The following is a 23,783-nucleotide window of genomic DNA, read 5'->3' as shown; positions in this document are numbered from 1 at the left end:
AACACTATTTCATTGTATTTCCATTGTGACATTAGCTACACAAGAGTGGGCAATTAATTACTGAGGGCATATGGGGGCCTATAACATCCCACCAACATAATATGGTGAATTATAATTCTACATCAAGAGCTAACAACTCAAGTTCTTTACTTACTGACTCAGTAAGCACTAATTTACTACCAAAATTGCGCTTGATATAAATAGCCACTCCACTGCCTTTTCTTTGACGATAAGCACAATAAACATTGTAGCCATTAATGCAAATATCCATATCATGCACAAATTTTGTAAGCAAGGTTTCAGATAAGACAACAATATCAGCATTTGTTGAGTTTATTCAGGTCTTTATTATGTCCAATTTAGAGAGTAAACTCATTACACTGATATGAATGTCCAAGTCTAAATCTAGAGTCTAGAAATCTAATCTGCAGCTGTAAAGCATTGTGCAGAAATGGATTAGTCCCTGCGAGCAAAAGCAATAATATAACTAAAAGTTTATGCTTTGGTGCTACAGCCTTTTTATGTCAGTCACCAGACTGGGGGAGAATGTGTCAACAGTAGAGAAGGTTGCAGAAATAGAAAAATATTCTCTCAAAACAAGGAGACAGTAGGGATGAAGTAATTCCTCAGCTATAAGAAACCATCTGGATATGTCCACAGTCACCATAACCCTCAGCTGAGATGAAGTTGTAAAAGTAATTCTGCAATAATTACCGTGGGGGAAAGTTAAATTGTCATAGTTAGCTGTGCACCCTCCCCAATACAGTACATCTGGAGATAGCGTTGCGGGGGCGTTGCCAGACCCATGGGGGCTCCCAGTAGTACTGCACAAAGATATAAAACACAATGATTCAATGATTAGTAAAAACTAAGAAACAAAGTGTCAGCGTGGGCAGAAAGCCAGCAGTTCATAAGTTCAAGTCAGTGGATATGAGCTCCAGATCAAGTTTTCCATGGCTCATGCCAGCCTTGAGGTTGAAACGTAGCAAATCTTCAAGTTCAGGTCAGCAGATCTAAAATCCAGGGCAGGTTTTCAGTCTCTCAACACAAGCCTTGAGGTTTAGATACGTCATGATGTAAACAGGAGAACTTGGTCATCAGCGATTAAGTGCTTTTACAGGAAAAAAAAAAACAGGCTCAGCAGACTCAAAACGACCTGGTAGCAATTCTCTGATATCAAGCAGAGCAGCAGATCCACCATCAATCCACAAGGGAAGAAAGGCTCAAAGGCTCAAAGCAAGCCAATAGCAATCCATCGAGGTCTAGCAATACAGGAGATCTACCGGCTGGGTTTATCAGGTAGAGACAGGCCCAACAGACTCAGACAAGCCAGCATCAATCCCCCACTGTCTCACAGAGCAGGAGATTCAGCGTGAATGAAGAGTCAGTCACCGAAGTTAAAAATTCAGGTAGAATCCAATTTCCACTTGAAACATAAAAGGGCAATCACAACACGATACAGCTGTTGGTTCAACGGCAATAACACACACAGAGAGACTGTAACAGAGAGCCTTGCTCACTGCCAGAGACGTGCTGCCATCTTGGATTGATTGCAAATGATGACAACCTTTATTAGTCGTTGAGGTTAACTGTATCTCTACCATGTCCACCATGGTAGACATGTGTCTAATATGTCCAAGAAAACACAAACAGTCCAAACTGACCAATTATAGTTCTTGTGGTTTCCAAGCTATAACTCCATCACCCCAACATGTAGCTACATTTTTAAGGAGGAGCACATCAGCCCTACCTCTGTGACACCCTGATGCAGAAGTTTAAAGGGAAACTTTGCCGCTTTTCAACCAACATTGTATCATTACAATGTGGGTAGTATGTGCAAATGAACAATGTTAAACTTCTCTCCATGTTGCCTGCATCCAGAGCGCCAGGTGACGTAAGACGCGTCATTGGACAGACTTTGGAGACTTGCCTTAGACTACGAACTACGTTTTTCTGTATTGTAATTTTCTGTAGTGTTCCCTTCAAGTGTGAGTAGGGTTAGGGTGTGGGTCTCCCAAATCACTCCTGTCTACCATATTACGCTAGCAATAGGGACAAACAGACACTAAAATATCATAGTACTAAATACTTTTAAATATTTTTACATTTGGAAGAAAACTAGTTTCATGATACAAGGCCAAATATCACACTGACACAACAGAGTCTAAAAGAGGAAATGACCACAGGAGCTGTAACAGCTGCAGCCGAGAGAGAGGTGGGGTGAGGATCATCAGGGAGACTGGAAACAGACAGAAAACTCGGCGCTGCAGCAGACTTTGCAGTGCTTTGGTAAACCTGACTTTGTTTTCTAACAGAATATTATATTTCCAACTGTGAATACAGGACGACAGCGACTGTGTTCTCTGTAACTTGCGGCTGCAAGTGGATCATTGCACTCAGTCAGTTTGCAATGATCCACATGACATTAACTGACACCAGAGCACCGTTTGTGTTATGATCCTTGCACATCAGTACAATATATCCAGACTCGATGAGGAAAAACATTTTGTAAATGAAAATAAGCCTCATTAAAGAGATATATTGCTGCTGCTCATTAACTTTGTCTTTGGTTCTCTGCTGGCAGTGAACACACCGTCAGTCAGTCTGATTGGACGTGAGCAATGCGTTCTGCTTGTCTACAGCCTATTTCTCAGTTTTCTCTAGTCATAGGGCACCAATTTCAGAAATAATTGCACATTTCAACTACATAGGTGACCCAGTTTTAAGAAATCATCATATTCACAGCAATGAATCTTCCCTTTAAATCCAGCTTAACTCATTTTGAGATGAAACTCCATGTAGGCCAGTGTTTTTATTTATTTATTCACAGTTAGCATAGTTTTGAAGGTTAAATTGACAGTATCAGATATCTTTTCAGAGAATATGAACTCTAAGATGTTTTCTTTAAAGGGAAGCAGAGTTTTCATCTTTGCTGTGTTTAGTGTTTCAGAGTTTCACTGCTGGAGGATTTTGGAGGTCAGCTGCAGCAGTTAGTCTGTCGACAGGGGAGGAAGCACTGACACACTCTTAATGAGGGCTCTGTGTGTGTGTGTGTGTGTGTGTGTGTGTGTGTGAGTGTGTGTGTGCGCAAGAGAGTCTGTGAGGATTCATATAGTGTATCTGCATTCAAGTATACGTGTTTATTGTGTGTTTGTGTCCTTGTTTATCTCTTTACCACAGCACAGTCTGTTGTTGGGGTTTTCTCAACCTATTTACAGTACAACGAGGACACGTTATCATTAGCTATTCCAGCTACAGAGCACACACACACACACAAATACAACGAGTCTAAAGGCCCATTTGAATGAGATTAGTGTTACAGGGTAACAAGGGTAATGCAACATCGGCCCTGCTCCTCCTGGTTTTATAGTTATTCGTAGCTTGTAGGTTTGTGAAACGTTTGTGAGGAATGGGACTAACAAAAAGAAAAGAAAGTCCTTTATTGGTTGACCTCGTCATCTGTCATCTCCAGTAGTCTAAACTGCCTTTATCATGAAACCCAATTATGATGCACTATACACTAAAGATCACATAAACCACCAATGTTCCACTCCTTTTTTCCCCGAGCTGTGTGTTAGTTTTTGCCCCCCAAAATAGTGAGTTGTAGCCTCAAAAGAGTTGTCAGTTTGAAGTGTAACAACAGCCCACAGTGAATTTTGATCAAAGCTTGTGTAGGAATTCCTCTAGAGCTCCACAAGATTGACAAGCAGGAGGTCTAGTTATTAGCTAACATTCAAATCAGCTGTGTGAACAACACGACAGCCATATTCACAAAACATCCGACAGCTAAAAGTAGCTCCTAACTGGCAGAGTCAGAAAAAAACTCCTAAAATAAGGGCATGTCAGTCCTAACTCCCAAGTTTTTGGTCTAGCTACGAAGCGTGAGAGAAGTGGAGGATTTCCAAGTCCACCGGCTTCCAAGATCTGCTCACAATCAGCCAGTAATGAGCCTTGTTCTGTCAGTGTTTCAAAAAAACAATAACAAACTTTTAAAAGCATATTAAGATGGTGGCTGTGTTAAAAAAGGATGAAACAATCCAATAACACTGGAGATGATGGTTTGCACAGCTCTTAACTGACCGGTCAACTGTCAATCAATCACTGTGGACACAGTGATTAAGCTAATTCATGAAACATGATGTCATCCATAGCAGCAGGGTCAACCTCGCCCCTTCTCTTTATAATAGCTGAGAAATTCTCCCAGTTCCTCAGTAAAAGTTGCTCTTAGTAGCTTTGAAAATAGAGCTTGAAAGGAAATTCTTAGCTAGAAACTTTTGGTGCCATTTAGGAGGACTCCCAGCAGTAAGATAGCAGCCTCTGGGAATACGGCACCAGGTCAGTCACTGCCTGTAGACTTGAAAGGTGGTTTGTGTTGGGAATGTTCCTTCACAAAGGTCTGCTTGAATAATGGTGGTTACAATGGTGACCATGTTTTATGACAAAAAAGTATTAAAACATCTGTACCAATGTCTCATATCACTTCTGCATCATAATCTACTATTCATGTGTGTTCAATAGGCTACATACACTCTTTCTGTTTCAGTCCCCACATATGACTCCATCAGAGACACTAATGTCTTCTCTTGAGCAGAGTTTCTCAAAATTAGGTTGTTTAAGGTGCATGCAGGTGAACAGCATTAGGCTTTGAGATGGTTTAGTGAATTGTTGTGATACCTGGTAACCCACAGACAGAAATACCAACAAGAATGGCAACGTGTTCCTAAGGAACTGTCCGCTCTGGGGCGCACAGACGGATCAGCACCATTAAGTCTACGAGAGGTGAATGTTAAATACTCAAAAGTTCATAGAGCTGAGTTAAGACCTTCTACTGTAATTGTGTGGTATATCATCTGAAACTCTGTGTGTGTGTGTGTGTGTGTGTCTACAGGTCTCAGTCTGGTGGTGGGTCTGGTCTTGTATATCTCCAGCATCAATGATGAGGTGATGAACCGACCCAGAGAGCCCGAGCAGTTCTTCCACTACCGCTACGGCTGGTCCTTCGCCTTCGCTGCTTCCTCCTTCCTACTCAAAGAGGTGATCAGCAAGCAACACACACACACACACACACACACACTCACACACACACACACACACACATACATAAATAGATTGTTAATTGTGCATGAACACTTAAATTTACTGGAAACACACAAACACTTAAGAATGTAGAAATGCACAAACAGGGAGACGCATGCAAGCATACAAAACATCCAATTAATCTCAAACTGAATGTGCACGTAGACACACACACACACACACACACACACACACACACACACACACACACACACACACACACACACGCACAAATTGTAAATGTGCTCACGTAAACACACTGAGAGGTTGCCAGTGACACTAATATGTACTGATGCTTAACATTTACTGACGCTACCTAACTGACATAAGACCTAATGTGCACAGACACAGACACACACACACACACACACACACACAAACAGCTTTGTTTGGAAACTGGCTCGGATGTCGACAAACCACCATTTAGTTAAACACACTCATGCACATGCACAACCGCACCCATAAACACACACACACATACACAGTTAAAATAATAATAATAATGATTTATTTATAGAGCATTTTTTAAACAGTAAGCAGAAAGTGCTTTCCAAGGTGAGGAAACTCAAAAACATAAGCAACATTAGGGACAATTGCAAGAGGTAAATAATAGAATATTTGCATATAAATACACACATTCATACACATACATTACATGTACACATACATGCATGCATACATACATAAATGCATAGATGTATATACATATACTTACACACACACACACACATATAAAAGATAAAAACTCTCAATGATAGAAAACAGCTCATGAGCTTCAGTGGGAGCCGATACCGCAAAGGCTCGATCGTCCTTTTTAACCGGGACTCTTGAATAGTTAGAAGACCTGAGGGGCCTGTTCGGACAGTAAGGTGTAAGGAGCTCAGTTATATATACTCCGGCGCCGGATCATTCAGAGCCTTGTATGTGATTAAAAGTACTTTAAATGGATTTTAAAGGAGACTGGAAGCAGTGCATCGAAGCCAACGAGATTGGTGTGATGTGTGAGAATCGCTTTGTTTTGGTCAGTCGTCTCCGAGCTTCTCTATATAGCTCAAGCAAGTAAACAAGGCATCACAGTAATAGAGCTGGGAGGATATAAAAGCATGTATAATTTTATGTGTTGCTGAAGGACAGAACTGATCTAATTTTGGAAATATTCCTCAGTCGATAAAAACACGACTTGTCTGCTTTCTTTACGTGTTGTTCAAGGCTCGACTTACTATCCACAGATTTTTTTGTAGCTGACTTTATGTTGGGAGTGGCTGTATTTGTTTGGAGACAAAAAAAACACAGTAAAGCAGCTAAAACCGCACACACACACACACACACACACACACACACATTTAAAAAAGTGCCTGCGTAGGAGCTCGTCATCTCGCCTGCATCAATATTCATAAATGTTAATAGCTTGAATACTTGAGGGCAGCAGCTCTGTCGCAGCACAGCTTCATATGCATCAGAATATTCCTCGCTGGGGGCCTCTGCTACTCCTCCTCCTCCTCCTTCATCCTCCTCTCCTCTCTTTTTCTCCATCTTTTCCTCCTCATGTCCACTCTCTCTGTGTCCTCTACTTTTATCTTGTCTCTTCTTTCTTCTCCTATCTTCAGTTATTTAATCCTCTGTCCTCCCCTTCTCCTCTCTTTTCTTCTTCTCTTATCTCCTCCCTTTCTCATCTTGTCTTCTGTCCTTTCATCTTCCTCTCCCATCTGTCCTCCTTCCATCTTCTCCCATTTTCCTCCTCTCCTTTCACTACTGTTTCTCACTCAAATCTCCTCTTTCTCGTCCTCTACATTTATCTTTTCCTCCTTTTTTTCCTCTTCCCTCCTCGCCTTCCTTATCTTCTCTCCCTCTTACTTGTCTCCTCCTTCTTTTTATTCTCTTCATTTCTGTCTTTTTATCTTTCTTTCTTTAATTCCGTGTCCCCCATTCTTCTTCTCTCTGTTCTCCTTACTTCTAATCTTTCTTCTTTTCTTATATTCTCCCTTTCTTTTCTCATATTTCCCCTTTAATTTCCATCCTCTTCCTTTCCTTATTTCCTTCCCTCTCTTCTCTCTTCTTCTTTGTTTGTAAAGAAATCTTTTCTACGCCTCTTATTTTTTTCTTTTTCTGTAATCCTCTATTCTGTCTTTGCTCTTTTTCCTCCTTATCTCCTCTATTCCTTCTGTCCCTCTTTCATCCCATCGCCTCCTCTCCTCTGCTCTCCTCCCCTCTCTTCTTTTCCTTTTTTCTCCACATCCACATTACTTCCTTCTCATCTCTCCTCTTCTTGGCCTCAATCAAGTCTCTATTTCTTTTGTCCTTTACTTTATCCTCTCGTCAGTTATCCATCTTTCTCTTATCCTCTGTTCTCCTGTCCCTTATCTTTTCTTCTTCTCTTATCCCCTCATATTCTCCTTTTCTTTCCTCCCTTGTCTTCTCTTATCTCCTTTTTTCTGCTCTTTTTCAAACTTGCAACTGGAGCTGCAAAACATGGGATTTTTCACAAACACATGCTTTAAAACACACAGTTTCTCTCACCTCCACACACACAGCGACATGTTCATCAGCATTCTCAAGTGTCGGGTCGGTTGTAGCGATGGCGTTTTGCGGATGAATAGTAAATAAGCTGTGAATGCTCAGCGGATGCCCGTGTGAAAATATGAATATATTTTTTGATAATGGCTCATTCCACAGAGAAGCGCCAAGCCTTTTTGTCAACTCTCTGCAAAAATTATCATGAATTTATTTAATTTCATCCCCCATCTGATGGCGGCGCGTCAAGGGAATAAGATGGTGCTGACTCTGGTGTTTCACAAGAGCTGTTTCCATCAGGGAATTTGCTGAAAACTCAGTTCATGTCGGTAACACAGATGTTGAATGTTATGGACGGTGTCCTCTCCTCTCTGTGTTTTGATTTATCTTTTTCGATACAGACATTCTCAGGTCTGTTTGATATATTTATTTTATCTATCATAACTTTCTATCAACGGCTATAACCAACCATAACCAGAGCTGCTCAGAAAATGTCCAATTATGCACAAAAGTGTAGTGGCTGTCATAAGAACCAGACATAAAATAACACAGCATAACATAATAAAAAAGGCTTGCAAAATATGAGGTGCCTGCAGGAGTGAGAATACAGTACATATCCATCATAAAATCAGTAATAAAAACTAGAAAGCACTCAGAAGGCCTCCTCCAGGGCTTCACAAGCCTCTAAACATATTTTTAATAGATAAATGATTAGTAATGTTTATTTATTTAAATGTTTAATGTATCTAGTTTTGCTGATGTGATGATTCACTCCAGTTATCGCCATAGTTCCTGAGAAAGTGTTCAAAAAACGCCTTATTTCCTAAAGTTAAAGAGCAGATTGTACCGTGTACAGTAAAGTCAGGACACTGTTGGGTTTGTTTACTGGCACAACAGGCTAAAATCCATTTAGCCGTGCCAGCGTGTTGCTTATTACGTAGGAGCAAGGGGCGAGGAATCGACTGGAAATTAAATAGAGTGCAGGTGGCATCGAGCAGAAGGTATGACGTTGAATCTCTTTCAGCTGCAGGAAATACTGTGGTAAACTACAATATCATCTTTTCACAGCTTTAATTATTGGTGAAGACAGTACAGTACCTTCTCCATGTCTGATTCAGACATGTTAAATGTGTTTGTTTGTCTGTATCTAACGGTGCTGTTGGTACGTGTGATATTGTGTTTATTTGCCACACTTGGGGTGGAAACCAAGACTAACTAGCACCAAACTTTCAAGATGTGAAGGCAGGGAAACATTTCTTTTCAGCCTGGTATTAAAGTACTTCATTTTCGCTGATGGGGAAAACTAGAGAAATTTAATTTAAGTATGCAATAAAGACATTGGGTTCATCAATTCAGGCTTTTTTCCAAACAGATGTTGTTGAACACATTACACAAAAGGTAGAAAAGACATTGCAGTAATCTCTGTATGTTTGTGTATCACTCCGTCTCCGTCCCAGGGTGCAGGAGTGATGTCCGTCTACCTCTTCATGAAGCGTTACGCTGAGGAGGAGCTGTACAGGCCCCACCCCACCCTCTACCGCCCCCGCATGTCCGACTGCAGCGACTACAGCGGCCAGTTCCTCCATCCAGACTCCTGGCCTCCGCCGCAGCGGGGACGCAGCCCCTCCGACGTCTCCTCTGACATTTCGATCCAGCTCAACCAAACTCCACCGCCGCAGCCTCCTCCCAAGGGGGGAAGCAGCTCCCAGCCGACGCCCTCCTCCTCCGGGCCGTCTTCGGCGGCCAGCTACCAGCTCCAGCCGGCCTCCTCCTCCTCTACCTCCTCCTCCTATCCCCATCCCCTCCATCCAGCCGCCACCTCTACCCTACCAAGGATGTCCCACGCCCACGCTCACCCTCAGCCCCACCCCCATCCGAGCGGGCCACCACCCCAGTCCCTGCCCATGGCGGCGCCGCCCTCGGCCGTACCTCCACCCCGCTACCACACGCACATGCGAATGAGCGCCTCGCCATGCTAGGCTACATACGCAGGGAAGGGAGGGGAAAACACAACTGGTGGGGGGCGGTGGGGGGACGGGGATTAGATTGGCTCTGTTACAGCTGTTACACACCACAAGACAAAACACACACACACAAACACAAATCCTGTACCCTCAAAGTGTGTGGGAGGAGGGATGAAGCAGAGTGGATGAAGGAGGGAGGTTTTACGGAGATCAAAAAGAGGGAAGAGGAGGAAGGAAAAAAAAAAAGGGGAGGAGGGGAGGAGAGGCAGGTGGGCGGAGAGATGACTCACCACCGATGCCGAGCCCAAGAAGACGAAGACAGACACTTAACAAAACTTTTAACACGCTGGGAGGGAACATGGGAGGGGAGGAGTGAGGGGGGGGTTTTTCGATGATAAGTAGCAACAAGACGTTTGTGGGATTTCTGACGGGTACATTCATCATCAGGGCCGTGATACACAGGCAACAGTGTGAAGCAGCACAGGAAACAGGAAGCTGAATCATTTCCAAAGTACTGTCCATTCAAAGAAAGAATAAAAGAGTTAAACAGACAATATATATGACTATAAATGTATTATCATTTCATCAAACAAGGACTTAAGCTTCCTGCTTTTCTTTGAAGAGCACTTGATTTAAAAAAAAAAAAAAAAAATCATCTATCATTTTTTTCATTTGATGGACATGGTTGGGAAGATTATTTTATTTCTTTATTTATTTCTAAATAAATGTTTGAAAACCATTTTTAACCTTTAAAAAAAATGAATTTTAAATCAAAAGCGGACTGCTGTTACTGTGGCATTTGTTAAAGAGCTACTAATGTTTTATTTTTGTTAAAACCATCGGACGGTCATAGCTTCAACTCAGTGACACATTACACAGTAAATACACGACAATTAATAAAGATACAAAAGTATTTTTAAACAACATGTATACCTTAATGTGAAGATTTATTCAAGATGCAAAAATGATGTGATATAGAAAGAAAATATTATGTATATTTCTGCCCGTACTGTTGATAGTCGGGCTGGCGATACAGTCATTTGATTACATTAATTTTGTATTTTGCATGATGTGTAAAATGACTGAATCACAGAGTCATGATTTTAAATTCACGGCAGATAGGTTTATGTTCATCTATCATTATGAGTCAGAAAAACCACCGAAGGCCCCCTATACACTGTGTGATCTCGCAGGGTCATTGAATGTCACACAATGTGCAAGATGAGTCTAATAAACTCTTGGTTGTGTCAGAAATGTTTGTATGCATAAAGTGGCGCTTATAATGCTGCATCAGCCATGTCAGCATATTCTGAGTGGTTTCTTTGGTTTGTAGACTCAAACCCAGAACCACACAGTGTATAGAGGCCTTAAGATGGCAGCAGACAGACAATATATTAAAGCCTGTATGTCTCTAGAACAAATACAGGTATGATATGGGTTCAGTTCTCTGTCCCAGTCTGTAAAAGTTATGTTTCACTAAAAGTTATATAACAGCACACCTATCTTTTTTTTCAGAATCACATTATGTATCTTATGGCAGTGTATTGGTGGTTCCTGTCGACCCCACCACCACCCCCACCACCACCACCACCACCCTGCACAAGATAAGCAGTTTAAAGAACGGATGATAGTTCACCATGTCTCACCCCAAGCATGAATAAAATACATAATCAAACTATATGCACCTCTAATTTTCACATTTTCTAGCTGGTTTAGACTGCAATATCATCTCTTTAATAACCGAGTGTATCCAATTTATCATGTTACAACGAGAAAAGTTTATTTTAATGAGATAAGTTCATTTGTTCAAGTGATTTGTTGTTATTACAAGAAGTGTTTCTTCTAAAAACGACTAAATGATTTGGTGTTTAGTAATAATAATAATGTTTTTTGTCCAATTAAATTGTGAATAATCGAATCTATTTTATATTCAGACCATGTCGCCCATTCCTACTAACAGAATTGTTCAAGTGTAACCTCCAAAAGGTTTAATTAGTAACAATAAAATTTAAGATGCTATTGCCACATTCATTTTGTAAGTACTTAACCCAATTATGAGTTTCATTACTTCCCAATCCTGTTCATGGAAATGTGCATTTCAAAAGACACATGAAAAAAACAAACAAACAATATGATAGAATATATATTGTTAATCATCAGTATTTGCTTACAACTTTTGCCCATGTACCATGACCTACAAACACCACTATATACACACCCAGAAGAAAACTGTATATGCATAGAGATTTATACTTCAACTGTATAGACATTCTTCCCTCTCTTACATTCTTGCTGGAACAAATGTTACGGAAATTTAACCACATATGTCTATCATGGGGTGTAAATATTACCATATGTTTTAGGTGTTTTAGCTATTGAATTTTCTAAGCTGTTTGTATTTTGAGAGGGAACGCTTTGAGGATGAATGTTAAACATTTTTTTTTTGGAATGAAACCGAAGACGTATCTGAGAGACTTTTTAAAGTGCCGAGCACAGTCGGAGAGCTTCGGGAAGTTTCTGTAACCGTAGAATTAACTAAAAAAAACAGGGACTGCCTTGGAGCTTTGACACTGTTGCCATGGGAATGAGAATTAAATTTTTTCTGAAGTGTGTAGCCTACTGTACATAATCTTACATGCAGATATTAAAATAGATACCAGACCTCTTAAAGCCAGGATCAGATTATATTCCATTTGAATCCATTCAATTAAGAGGATAAAAGTAAAAGACATAAATGCTTGCTTAAAGGTTTTTATTTATTTGAATGAAAATGTGCTTCCTGAATTGACAGAATGAGATAAAATGGAATCCAACTCTTCCTGGTTTTATATAAGGAATCAAAATGTTTATATGAAGAATAATGTAGATGGAAGTAAAGAGCAGAAATGGTACTTTGATGAACATGAGCTTATGGGAAGCAAACTGAAAAGTGCACTGTGACAGATGGCCTTGCATTCAACCTCACCTTCTGCTTTCATCTATTATTAATGCAAAGCTACCTTCAATTGGACTGAGATTATTACTGCACATCTACATTTATGCACAAGAGGGAAAAAGTTTATCCTTTCAAAGTTTAAAAGTTCTGAAACTTTATCTGATGTGCTTGGACGGAGCCGATGCCAGAAAATCCAGTGTCGCTCGACAAGATTAATGACTGGCTGCTTCGGTTTCAGGGTCCTGGTCACACTGTCATGGCTTACTGGGACACTTAGAGAAAATAGAGACATCGTTAGAGTTACAATGACAAATAAAAGTGTCTGCTGTGAAAAAGGCCTATTGAACTGTAAAAAGGGGTGGTTTAGGGGCATACAGAGAACAGGGTTTGTGTCAAGAATGTTTTCCGTCAACTATAACAGCAATCTTACCCTTAACTTAACTAGTTTTAGTTGCAGATTGTGGAAAGCAATGGGAGACTTGTTAAATCGAGTCAAATTTATTATGTTATGTGCTTTACAGGGAAATTTCAGATACAGGTCAATATTTAAAACAAAAAATAGAACTGTAACAGACAAAATTAAAACAATTTTGTCATGATGTTAAAAAATTAAGGGGACACAAAGGCAATTGTGTAAAGTTGGGTCTTTAGCCGGGATTTAAAAGTGACAATAGATGGGAAACATCTGACAGTGAAGGATGACAATGAGGAAATTGATTTGAGGGGTTTGGATGTAGAATATGGACTGAAGAGATTGGAGATGGAGGCTGGTGCCAATCCATGCATATCTTTAAAAACTTGTATAAGGGCCTATCTTGTTCCCTTCCAATGTACGTAGTAAACTATGTAATATAACAACAGCAATCCAAACCAGTATGATTTCCAATAATAGCACAGTAGGCTGTGTCAGACCCAAAATATTATACCCATAGGTGATTGTTGAACACCTCATTCCAAAACCATGGGTGTTACAACTCTTAAGGGAGGATTTTACCACCAGATTTTGGAAACCATCTGCAGAGCTCCCATTCAATCATAAAAGCATTAATGACTTCAGCCAATGATGTTGTGCGATTTGGCCTGGCTTACAGTCAGCATTCCAGTTCATCCCAGAAAGAGATATCTGTGCAAGCCAGTCAAGTTCTTCCACACCAAACTGGGAAAACCATTTCTCAATGGACCTGGTTTTGTGCACAGGGCATGGATGTATTATAGGAACTGGATACTGGACTCAAAGATGGCGCCTATTCACACAAATTAAGATTGCCGTGTTCCTGCTTGGCCCATAGACTTTACATTGGGATGACATCATAAACTTTCAAATCCCTTTTCTATGCTCTGGTAAAGTTTTACACATATAAAACCTTCATGGATTAAACATTCATAATACCAAGAGTACTAACTGACTTCATTTGCAGTATGATGTGTCTCTTTGGTCTGTGGGAAAAATACTTTTTGGGCCAAAGGGTATTTTTTTGCTGCAATATTGAAAGTGGCCACTGGGAAAAAATTGGCAGTAAGTCTGAGAGACGGCGCTTTATCCAGTTCTCTTAATACATCCATGTACCATTGACATTGTCATGTTGAAACAGGAAAGAAGCGTTTGTGTCTCAACAAAGTTGGAAGCACACTGTTGTTTAAAATATATTCGTATGCTATAGCATTAAGAAAACCTAAAGTTCAGGGCTTTTGCATATTTTTTGTGTACATTAATTGACATTTGTCCTAAATGGCACAGGAATACAAGAAGCTTTTCAGTTAGACTCCCATTGAAGTTCTCATGTTGCACAGTGACTTTTAGTCCTGTATTTAAAGATTGCTTGATTTTGTAGCATATTAATAATTGTGCCCAGGATAGGGCATTGTTTGTAGCTATTTTTAGACCTACGGAGGACAATGTTATGCTTACAATCTGTGGTACTGTTAAAGAAGAACAGTGTAGCAATTAAATGCGGTGTTAGCCTCTTTTATGAATATTTGCTCTGTAAAAATTAAATAGGAAATCATTTAGCAGCTGAGAGCTTTCGCTGATGTTTTAAGATGTTTATTTTAATTGCCAAAGCTGAGCATTCTTGCTGTGCAGTGAACACACACAAACAAACACACACAAATACCACAGATACACAAACAGACCAGCCCGTCCTCAAAAGGAAAACGACAGTATAGGTCGAAAATTCAGCCGACAAAACAACCTATGGTTACGTTTGAGTGACAGACGCCATCTTGCAGCCGTAGTAATTATGACCCGGAGAAGTGATGCAGTTCAGATGACGTCAATATAAGGTGACAAATTTCCATAATTAAAGGTGTTGGGATGGATGGCTGGATGGATAGATGGCGAAAAGTGGACTTAGCTGCAGACAGGAGACGACTATTCGCCTCCCGCCTCCAACCACGAGTGTCATGTTTCCAACCGCTACTGCCATGATGACGAAGGTTGCCTAACTTTAAGGAAGTAGTAACTTTAACCCACACCACGTTTCAAGTTATCATTTAAACCCAAACTTTGGTCTTTTTCTAAACCTAACCAAGTGTTTTTTGTGCCTAAACCCAACCAGACCTTAACCACAGCGTAAAAACATAATTATTTTTTAACTCTCCTGTTGTCCTCGGGTCAATTTTGATCCGGGAGGACAACATGTGTCATTATCTGCCGTCATCAAAAAAATTTAAATGGTTTCAAAACAGTATCCTGACTGAGAAATTATGAATTATTTTAACTATGAGAGGAAAATATGTTGATGGATTATGGCAGACTGGTATATGTAAAAGTTTAGTTAGGATACTGTTTTAAAACCATTCAAACTTTTTTGATGACAGCACATAATGACACATGTTGTCCTCCCGGGTCAAAATTGACCCGAGGACAACAGGAAGGTTAACAGTGATTTGAAATGTTTTTTGAAAGCACAGATAGAGGCGGCATATTAGAAAAACGTTCCTATGGGTCGTTCTTGAGTGCGTGGTACAATCGACCTATGTGGTTGTTTAATTATGAGGATGCGTTGAACAGACATACAGTGAAATATTTATGTAGCCGATTTCTGAAGAGTTTTCCTGACACAAATAAATCAGAACTGTTTTTGAAGATACATCACAGCAGAGAAGTGGAGCTCTGATACAGCGAAACACTTTTTTGAAATGTTTACTTCCTTTGTTCAATGCAGACGTTTCTTCAAACTGTGATTATTAGGGTGTAAATATCCATACTGAACATGCTGTATGCAGTCTACCTAAGACATGTTTACATTATATAGGTTGAGAAAAAAGTTTACATGGTCATCTGCAGTATGTTTTTGAGTCCGTCAAATCAGACTGACTCAGTACGTGTCAAAAACCAACCATATAATTATATAAACATGTGAATTTTAAATAGAGAGTTTTTTGTTTTCATCATTCCTGCAAATGTGTTATTAAGCAGGAGTGTGTTTTTTATCTGCCAGCAGTGTTTTGTTAAGTTTAAAACCAATAAAGCTTGCCTGGTTCCAGCCTCCTATTTGCTTTATTATTATTATTTTTTGAATCAACATATTTATGGGAATTCGTGTGGTCAAAGAGCAATTATGTGCAAAATTTAGAATTAGTGCTAATTTCTGTGCTTTGAACAGCTTTTACTGCAATTTAAAAAGGCCTTTTATCAGATGCTATATACAGTATGAATTTTTGGGAATATAAATAGAATTACATGTTATTTAATTTAAAATCTCCAGGATCTAGATTTCAAAACTGTTTTAATTTTATCAGTCAAGTAGTTTAGGTACCTTATATTTATCTCAGAAATATACATAATTTATTTTATTTATATTTATACAAAGCAGCTTTATGATACCGCATAATGATACCTCATTAAATACGCTGTTGTTTTACTGCATGTTTTACTAAATGCATTGTGGGGCATATAATGTACTTTTGACCTGTTAAATTAAATTTCTTTTAATTAATTATGATTGAATTGATTCATTTTGGTAATTTGAATTAACTACATGGCTTAAGCACTTAGAGAAATACATCAGGGTCACAGTGCTGCCCTTCATTAGAGATAACCAAAGACGGTTTCAATTTGTTTTAATTTTACCCACTAATTACTCAAATTGCTCCTTTGATACACAGATCCTGCAGTAAGTTAGACAAGCAGATTTTCACAGTATTCATTTTTTATGTTTTATACTGTATTATCAGAACATGTTTCAAATATAACAGGTGACTCACAAATTATGATTAGTTCATGTTTAGTTGTTACCAACACTGTAAAAATGTAATAATTAAACAATCACAGGTTTGAAAATGAGACACATTATGGTGCATTATTAAATCATGAGTCAGTCTTTGCAAAAATATTGCTATAAATTGTTTTAATTTATCAATTAACTTCTTATAAAGTTGAGTAAACAGCAGAAACCTAAATGAAATCAATATTTGCTGTGAGCAGCTTTGCCTTTAAAACAGCAGCAGTTTTCCTCAGATCACTTTAACACAGTTTTTCATGGTAACTTGCAGGTAGGTTGTTGTAACCATCCTGGAGAAAGAATGTTCTTCTATGGATTTATTATTCAGGCCATCTCAGGTGCTTCTTCATGTAATGATGTTCAGATCAGGGCTCTGTGGGGGCCAAACCATACCATCTGTTGCAGGATTCATCATTCTTCTTGTTGCTGAAAATAGTTCTTTATGACTCTAGCTGTATGCTTGGGGTCGTTGTCATGTCATGAATAAATTTGGAACCGATCAGACACCTCCATGGTATTGCATAATGGATAAGAATCTAAACATCTAGGGTGCCTAAAACTTTTGCACAGTACTGTATATATATATATATATATATATATATATATATATATATATATATATATATATAATGAGAGAGGTGATGGAAATGTCATGTTGATGACTTGGGGGCTGTCTCTTATATGATATTTGTTTTATTTATTTATTGGTTGGGAACTTTTTTTTGAGTGAATGAAGGTGGAAATTTGTACTTGTAAAACACTGACATGACCTCAAGATATATATTGCATTTTGTGATAAGCTGAATGTACGAAAGAGAAACTCCACAGGACACATCTTATAAAGGTCAGGTCCATCCATGCAGGGGTTTTCACTTTAGCTAATTAGATTATTATTAATTAATTTTTTTTTCAGTTTTAACTGGGGTTCAAACTGACCTTCACTTTATCTGTGGAGTCATAAAAATCATTTGTCCTACCAGATGTAAGAGGTGCAGCAAATCTAACAAGGGATTTAGAGAGATGTCGATCAAGCATCTTTTTTCACACCTAGATGTTCCTGTGAAAAAGTCTAATCAGCCAGAATAACTAAGCACATCTGCGAGGGTGCACCGTGGGTATTCAGGGGTTTTAAAGAGCAAACAGAGCTGCTGCTAAAATTCTCTGGTCCAATTTTATTTTGGACAGGCCTTATTCCTTTGAGATATCAGATAACTGGCTAATTAAAAAAGTTTGCAAGTTTCTATCAAACATGATGTTACATGGGTGTGTGAATGATGTAATGCTGTCTGCACTGCTGAGCTCACAGCTGCAGTTGTCATTTGAGCAGCAGGAAGAGACTCCTCTGATCAGAGGAAGCAGTTCCAAGAATTTTGTTGAGGCAGATTCCCATTTGGGCGACTGGTCTGACGCAATTTGTTTTTAGAGTATCAAAGACCAGGGTGAGTCAGCCCTAGCAGAAATACCTGCATACAATTTTAGGCTCTAATGAGCCAATAATGGTCAGCTTAGCAGCAGAGAGCAGGGGTAAGTAGTTGATAGGAATCAGCTACAGCAGCACTAGAGAGCTGTTAGTACACTGCTACCATTTAAATAACAACACTCAGTGTTTGTTTAGAAGTTCACCACTGGCTAAAATGATTTATATTAAGGTATAAAATTATGAGTAAAAATTATGCTTATTGTCAGGTTATTAAAATATTACCATGAATCAGCAAAAATAAAATGGGAAAAATCAAGAGAGGAGGATACAGAGCCATGAATTTTGCACCAATTAGCAGATTACTATATTTCATACATGTCTTAAGTAGTAGTAAATAGAAATATCTCAAAAACTACTGGATGGATTGCCAATTAAATTTTCCACAGATATTTATGGTCCCCGGAAGACGTAACCTACTGACTTTGGTGATCCCTTGATATCTCCTGTAGCACCACCAGCAGGTCAAAGTTTTAACTTAACCTGTGAAATATATCAACATTTATACCGGATGGATTGTCACAAAATTATGTATAACCATTCATGGATTCCAGGAGATGAAAAATCAGTGACTTTTGTGATCTTCCGACTTTTCATCAGGCACCATCATCAGGTCAAAATTTCCATTCGTCCAATACTTTGGTTTATAATTAAATACTTGTAAATATGATGCCATTCCCATCAGCCTCAGCTATACTAGTTAGCAACTTTCAGCATGGTGAACATGGTATATATAACTGTCAGCATATCAGCATTGTCACTCTGAGTGCATCCCAACAGAGACTCTTTAGTCTTGTTTTTAATCATACTCACAAGGATCCTTTGTACTGTGTAAAGAGGATTTCACTTATGTCCAAGTTTTGAGTAGCCTGATATATCTTATTTTTCTGTGCCATAGACCTCCAAAAACTGTTGTCCAAAAACTATTAAAGACACATCAGTGAGCCACACTGCTGCACTGGGTGACATGTTCCTTTGCCATGAAGATTATAGTCCCAGTAGTTTCTTTAGAAATGGCTCCAAAGACTAATAACAGAGATCAGATTTTCAGTCTCTGGAGAGTTGTTCTGTGTAAGGCAGACTGTGCACATGCACAGTTTACCATTTACAGAGCTTTGCTAGCTTCTTCTCGAGCTACATATCACAGCTTCTTGAGTTTGTACTGAAGTTGTTTGAGAAATGTACAATATAGTACAAAGTAGAGTAAGTATGTTGGTTCGGCTCCGCACATGAGATTTGTTGACAATAAGAAAAATATAGAAAACCGTCAGCCAGATCTATTATTGTATTGACTTTGCACCATTTGTGGCTCCTGGTATACAAGAAATTAATGTACTGACAGGAAATTTTTCCAACTTGTGCAAACACAACTTTACTCTTCTTCACAATGAGCCTACTTTTACTTTTGAGTAGTAAAGTACATTTTACTGTTACTGCTTGTTTACCTAACTGAGGGGTTTTTCAGTACGTGCCATGTTATGACAGTCTCTTCAATCTTGTTTAATCTGCTGCCAACCGCTGTGTGACTGAATTGTGAATGTCAGTGGAAGTTCTGGCAGACTGGCTTTTACTGTCACTACATAGGGGGGACTGCACTTCATTTCTAAATGTTTGTCTCTCTGGTCTGGGCATTGATTTCCTCTCTGTCTGTCTTTATTACTCTGGCTCCCCTCCCCTGTATTCCCTTTAACACACACACACACTCACACACACACAAACGTCTCACCTCTCCCCTTCCCATGGCTGCCTTGTGATCCATATTGACTATCCGTCTTGGTTTAACTCCCTCACTGTTCCTTATTAAACCTGTAAAGGCTGTCTTGTTCTACCTGTCTGTTCTCTTTTCCACACTCATTCCTCTCTCGTTCCTTTCTTCTTTTCTTGTGTCCTTCCTTTTTTTGTGTCTTCTGCTGGAAGGCAACGCAGAAAGAGAGAGAGAGAGAGCAAATAACAGTACATGCCTGACAAAAACATTAAACTGTTATATATTTATTATGATATATTGCTTTGAGTATCCGCTCAGCCCAATCCAATATTTATTCTTGTTATATTTTTATTTTTACCTACATGATGCCCATGTGTAATGGGACATTTTGATAGCTGTGTTCCTGGAACAAAGACAGGATCAGAAATGTATCAGGCTTGATATCAGAAGCTGATACCTATCCATCAAAAAATATCTGGATCTGCCACAATCCTGATCCTGTGGATGAACTCAGGATATCCATTGTTATAACTCTATTAAAGGGGATATATCATGCACATTTCCAGGTCTATAGTAATATTCTTGGGCTCTACTGATATATCTTTGCATGATTTACAGTTCAAAAAACAGTATATTTATCTTATACTGGCCCTTATGCAGCCCCTCAGTTCAGCCTCCATTTGAAACAGGCAGTTTTAGCTCCTGTCTCTTTAAGGCCCCCCTCCTGATGAGCCCACTCTCTTCTGATTGGTTGGCTCCCGGAAGTTCCTCGTCTGCAGAATTCCAGCTGCTAAGGAGGTTACGTACACCACCAGTAGTTGTCAGATTTAAGTAACTCATTCTTCACTTAAAATGAAAACTTCCCAAATACATCTGTACATGTTCGAGCCCAAATCCGATCCAAAATATGCAAGAGGACAACATGAACAACCTGAGCAACAAAAGCTACAGAGCGGGTTAGATTGCAAACAAAGTGTTCAGAGCAGGCTGCAGCCCTGGCTTTTGACTTTCAGGGAGCATTTTTACATATGTTCACCTCAAGTTTTGAAACTTTGACCATGTTTAATATCTGACATCATAGCAGAGTAAAAATAACAGAAAATCACAAAAAGCATATGTCCCCTTTAATGGTTAAAGTTGCTACAACATTATTATATTTAACTGCATGTTATCTAATCAATACTGATGATACCAAAGCTATAATTTCACGATTTAATAAAGAGCAGCGCTACTATTTTGATGATGATATATTATGATGATTGTACAATGTTATGTTTATCATTTTTTAATGTTTGGATACACCAGAATTTACCAGCATTAATTTAATTTGGTGTTTATTATAGAGTAGTTTGTCTGTCCGCAGTCTAATGCCACTTTGAGAAACCATTTAGAAGTGCTAAATTGACTTTGATTAATGTGAAATTTTGTCACACTGGCATAGTGTTTATTTTTGCACTCAGAAGCAGACACTGATTACCTCACTGTGTAGGAGCATGTATTGATTTTTTTTTCACATTTATCACCAACCAATTGACTTGGATGAATGGGGGAGTGGATAATTCATAACTGACAGAATGAGATGTGTGAAGGCTGAAAAAAACTGACACAGATCACAGTGTCCTAAAACTCACTCAAAGGAAGTTTGTGACCCAAAATTCAGAAAGTTATTTATTATTTGAAAGCCAAAATCCCAGCATCTGCCCCAACAATCAGTCAGTAATCATCAACCCCCTACAAACACACCCTCAGAATATTAGATACACCTATTTTTACATTGCACTGCATTGTGCATAACCCATATATTGATTGTCAAGAGGAATGAAAAATATAGTTTAACCCAACCCATCGTCTTCATCACCTCCCCTTCATATCGGAAATGGAACAAATGAATAATGATGGCCTGTTTGTGGAAAGAGCAGATGTTTCATCCACTAAGCATGTTATCATATTGTTCCATGAAGCAGTGAAGTTTTTATATATTGCCCCTTGCAAGTCATGAAACAAATACAGAGAAACATTTATTAAGCAAAAATGGTTGTAAGTTCAGTAATTAGGTAGCAGTATGTGTCAGCTGCACTAGAAGGTTCATTTCCATAATGATATCAAGAGTCCCTAGAACCAGTTTACAGTGGCAGGGGTCAGCATGCCGTGGTCCCCACCTCTGACCTGCCACCCATCTGACAATGCACCTGACCCCAGTGCCTATACCTGCGGGTGGTCAGCGCGCAGGGGGTCGGCTCCATAGGCTGAGGCCTGGCCACCAGATGCTAACTGGTGAGCTCCCCTCCCCAGCCTGGCTCCAGGAAGGTTCCCCGGTCTTCCTCTTCTAGGAGAGTTTCCTGCTGATTCGTCAAAGACCATCAATCATTCTTAGCCTGGCCGCTCACCTGGGACCAATTTGGACAACCTGCCATCGGCTATTGTCCTCGACATCTCCCAGGGTCATCACAATAAGGTGACAATTCTTGCAGGGGTTGGGAGTGAGTTGATGCCCTGAGTGAAGGAGTTCAAGTATCTCAGGATCTTATTCACAAGTGAGGGTAAGATGGAGCATGAGATCGACGGGCGGATCAGTGTGACATCAGCAGTAATGTAGGAGTTGAACTGAACCACTGTGGTGAAGAACGAGCTGAGCCACAAGCCGAAATACTCAATATACCAGTCTACATTCCAACCCTCACCTATGGTAACAAGCTTTGGTTAGTGACCAAAAGAAGGAGATTGTGGACTTGTAGGGTGTCTGGGCTCAGCCTTAGGGTGAGCAGCTCATTCATCCAGATGGAGCCCGTTGATAGTGTGATAAATCATGCTTTAGTTTATTTAAGAATAACTAGGGAGCAACCCAACTGGGCAGCGCAGCAGGAATAGTAGAGTTTAACTCTCTTAACTTTTTCTATTCATTTTCTATGGTAGTTCTTATCACTACGCATGTAACCCCACCTCCACAATGTGGGTTGCAATGGCAGAGTGGCACTGTCTGTATTTCTACTCGTTGATGCTACAGGAAGTGAAGATTGCAGAAGGAGCGATTTAAAGCTCATGACTAACTTTGCTGAAAACATTAACCAAAATATGAGATATTTGTGTCTGTTTATGTTTGTGGTGAATGGAACTCGCAAGATGAAGTTTTAGCCATCTGAGGCTCATTAAGAGCTATTTACATTCCTGCATGGATGAGATCAGACTATCCAACCTCACTTTGATGTGTATTGAGCAGGAAATAAACATCAACGACAAAGTGGTTGGAAGGTTGGCCACCGTGAAGGAGAGGAGGATAAAGCTTTAACAAGGGACTGTGATATGTACAAAGTTCATTAACCTGTCTGGATTATTTTGTTGTAGGATAGTGGAATATATACAAATAGACTACACTAAACTACAGGCTGAACAGGGAAAACAATTGGTGAATGAAAAATCCTTAATTAGTTTTTATTAACTTAAATTTTGGTTATTAAGAAATCAGTCAGAATGGTAGATTAATTTCTCGGCACCTGTCCATGTCACTGCCTGTGGTGTTGTAGACTGTTTTATGTTTGAATAGGCCTTGTAGTGTTGTAGACCTCCGTTTCTATTTTATATTTATGTTATTCCTGTGTAAGAAAAACATGGTACTGAGACAGTGCACCTGGCCTGTCGCTGTCTATCGGGGGTGGTGCTGAACCTTTCGTCAGTCGATGCACGTAGAGCTGTCCTTGGTGCTGAAATATTTGAACGTGACTGGCAACTTGTTTTCTTTTTTTTGTTATTCAGAACAAGCTTGTCTGACAAAGTGACATATGGTAGACTTATCTGGCTCAATAAGTGACAATTTGTGTTTATGGATAGGATAGGATAGGATATATCAGCTATTTTACAGGTGCAAATTTACAGGTGTGACTTTATCAGAAGG

The 23,783-nt window shown here is 39.4% G+C and overlaps 1 protein-coding gene across 1 annotated transcript in view; it reads left to right on the top strand.

The window, feature by feature from the left end:
• Positions 1–9,573, top strand: part of cacng7a (calcium channel, voltage-dependent, gamma subunit 7a) — a 43,330-nt gene extending 33,757 nt beyond the window's left edge. The window contains exons 5-6 of the mRNA XM_044335987.1: positions 4,889–5,034; positions 9,045–9,573. Coding sequence (XP_044191922.1) covers positions 4,889–5,034; positions 9,045–9,566 — 668 coding nt within the window. The 3' untranslated portion in view covers positions 9,567–9,573. The remainder of the gene's footprint in view (positions 1–4,888; positions 5,035–9,044) is intronic.
• Positions 9,574–23,783: the final 14,210 nt, after the last annotated feature.

This window comes from Thunnus albacares, chromosome 19 (genome assembly GCF_914725855.1).
Source record: "Thunnus albacares chromosome 19, fThuAlb1.1, whole genome shotgun sequence".
Classification (NCBI taxonomy): Eukaryota; Metazoa; Chordata; class Actinopteri; order Scombriformes; family Scombridae; genus Thunnus; species Thunnus albacares.
Note: the sequence above shows the minus strand (reverse complement) of the source record. Positions and strands in the feature narration are given on the sequence as shown.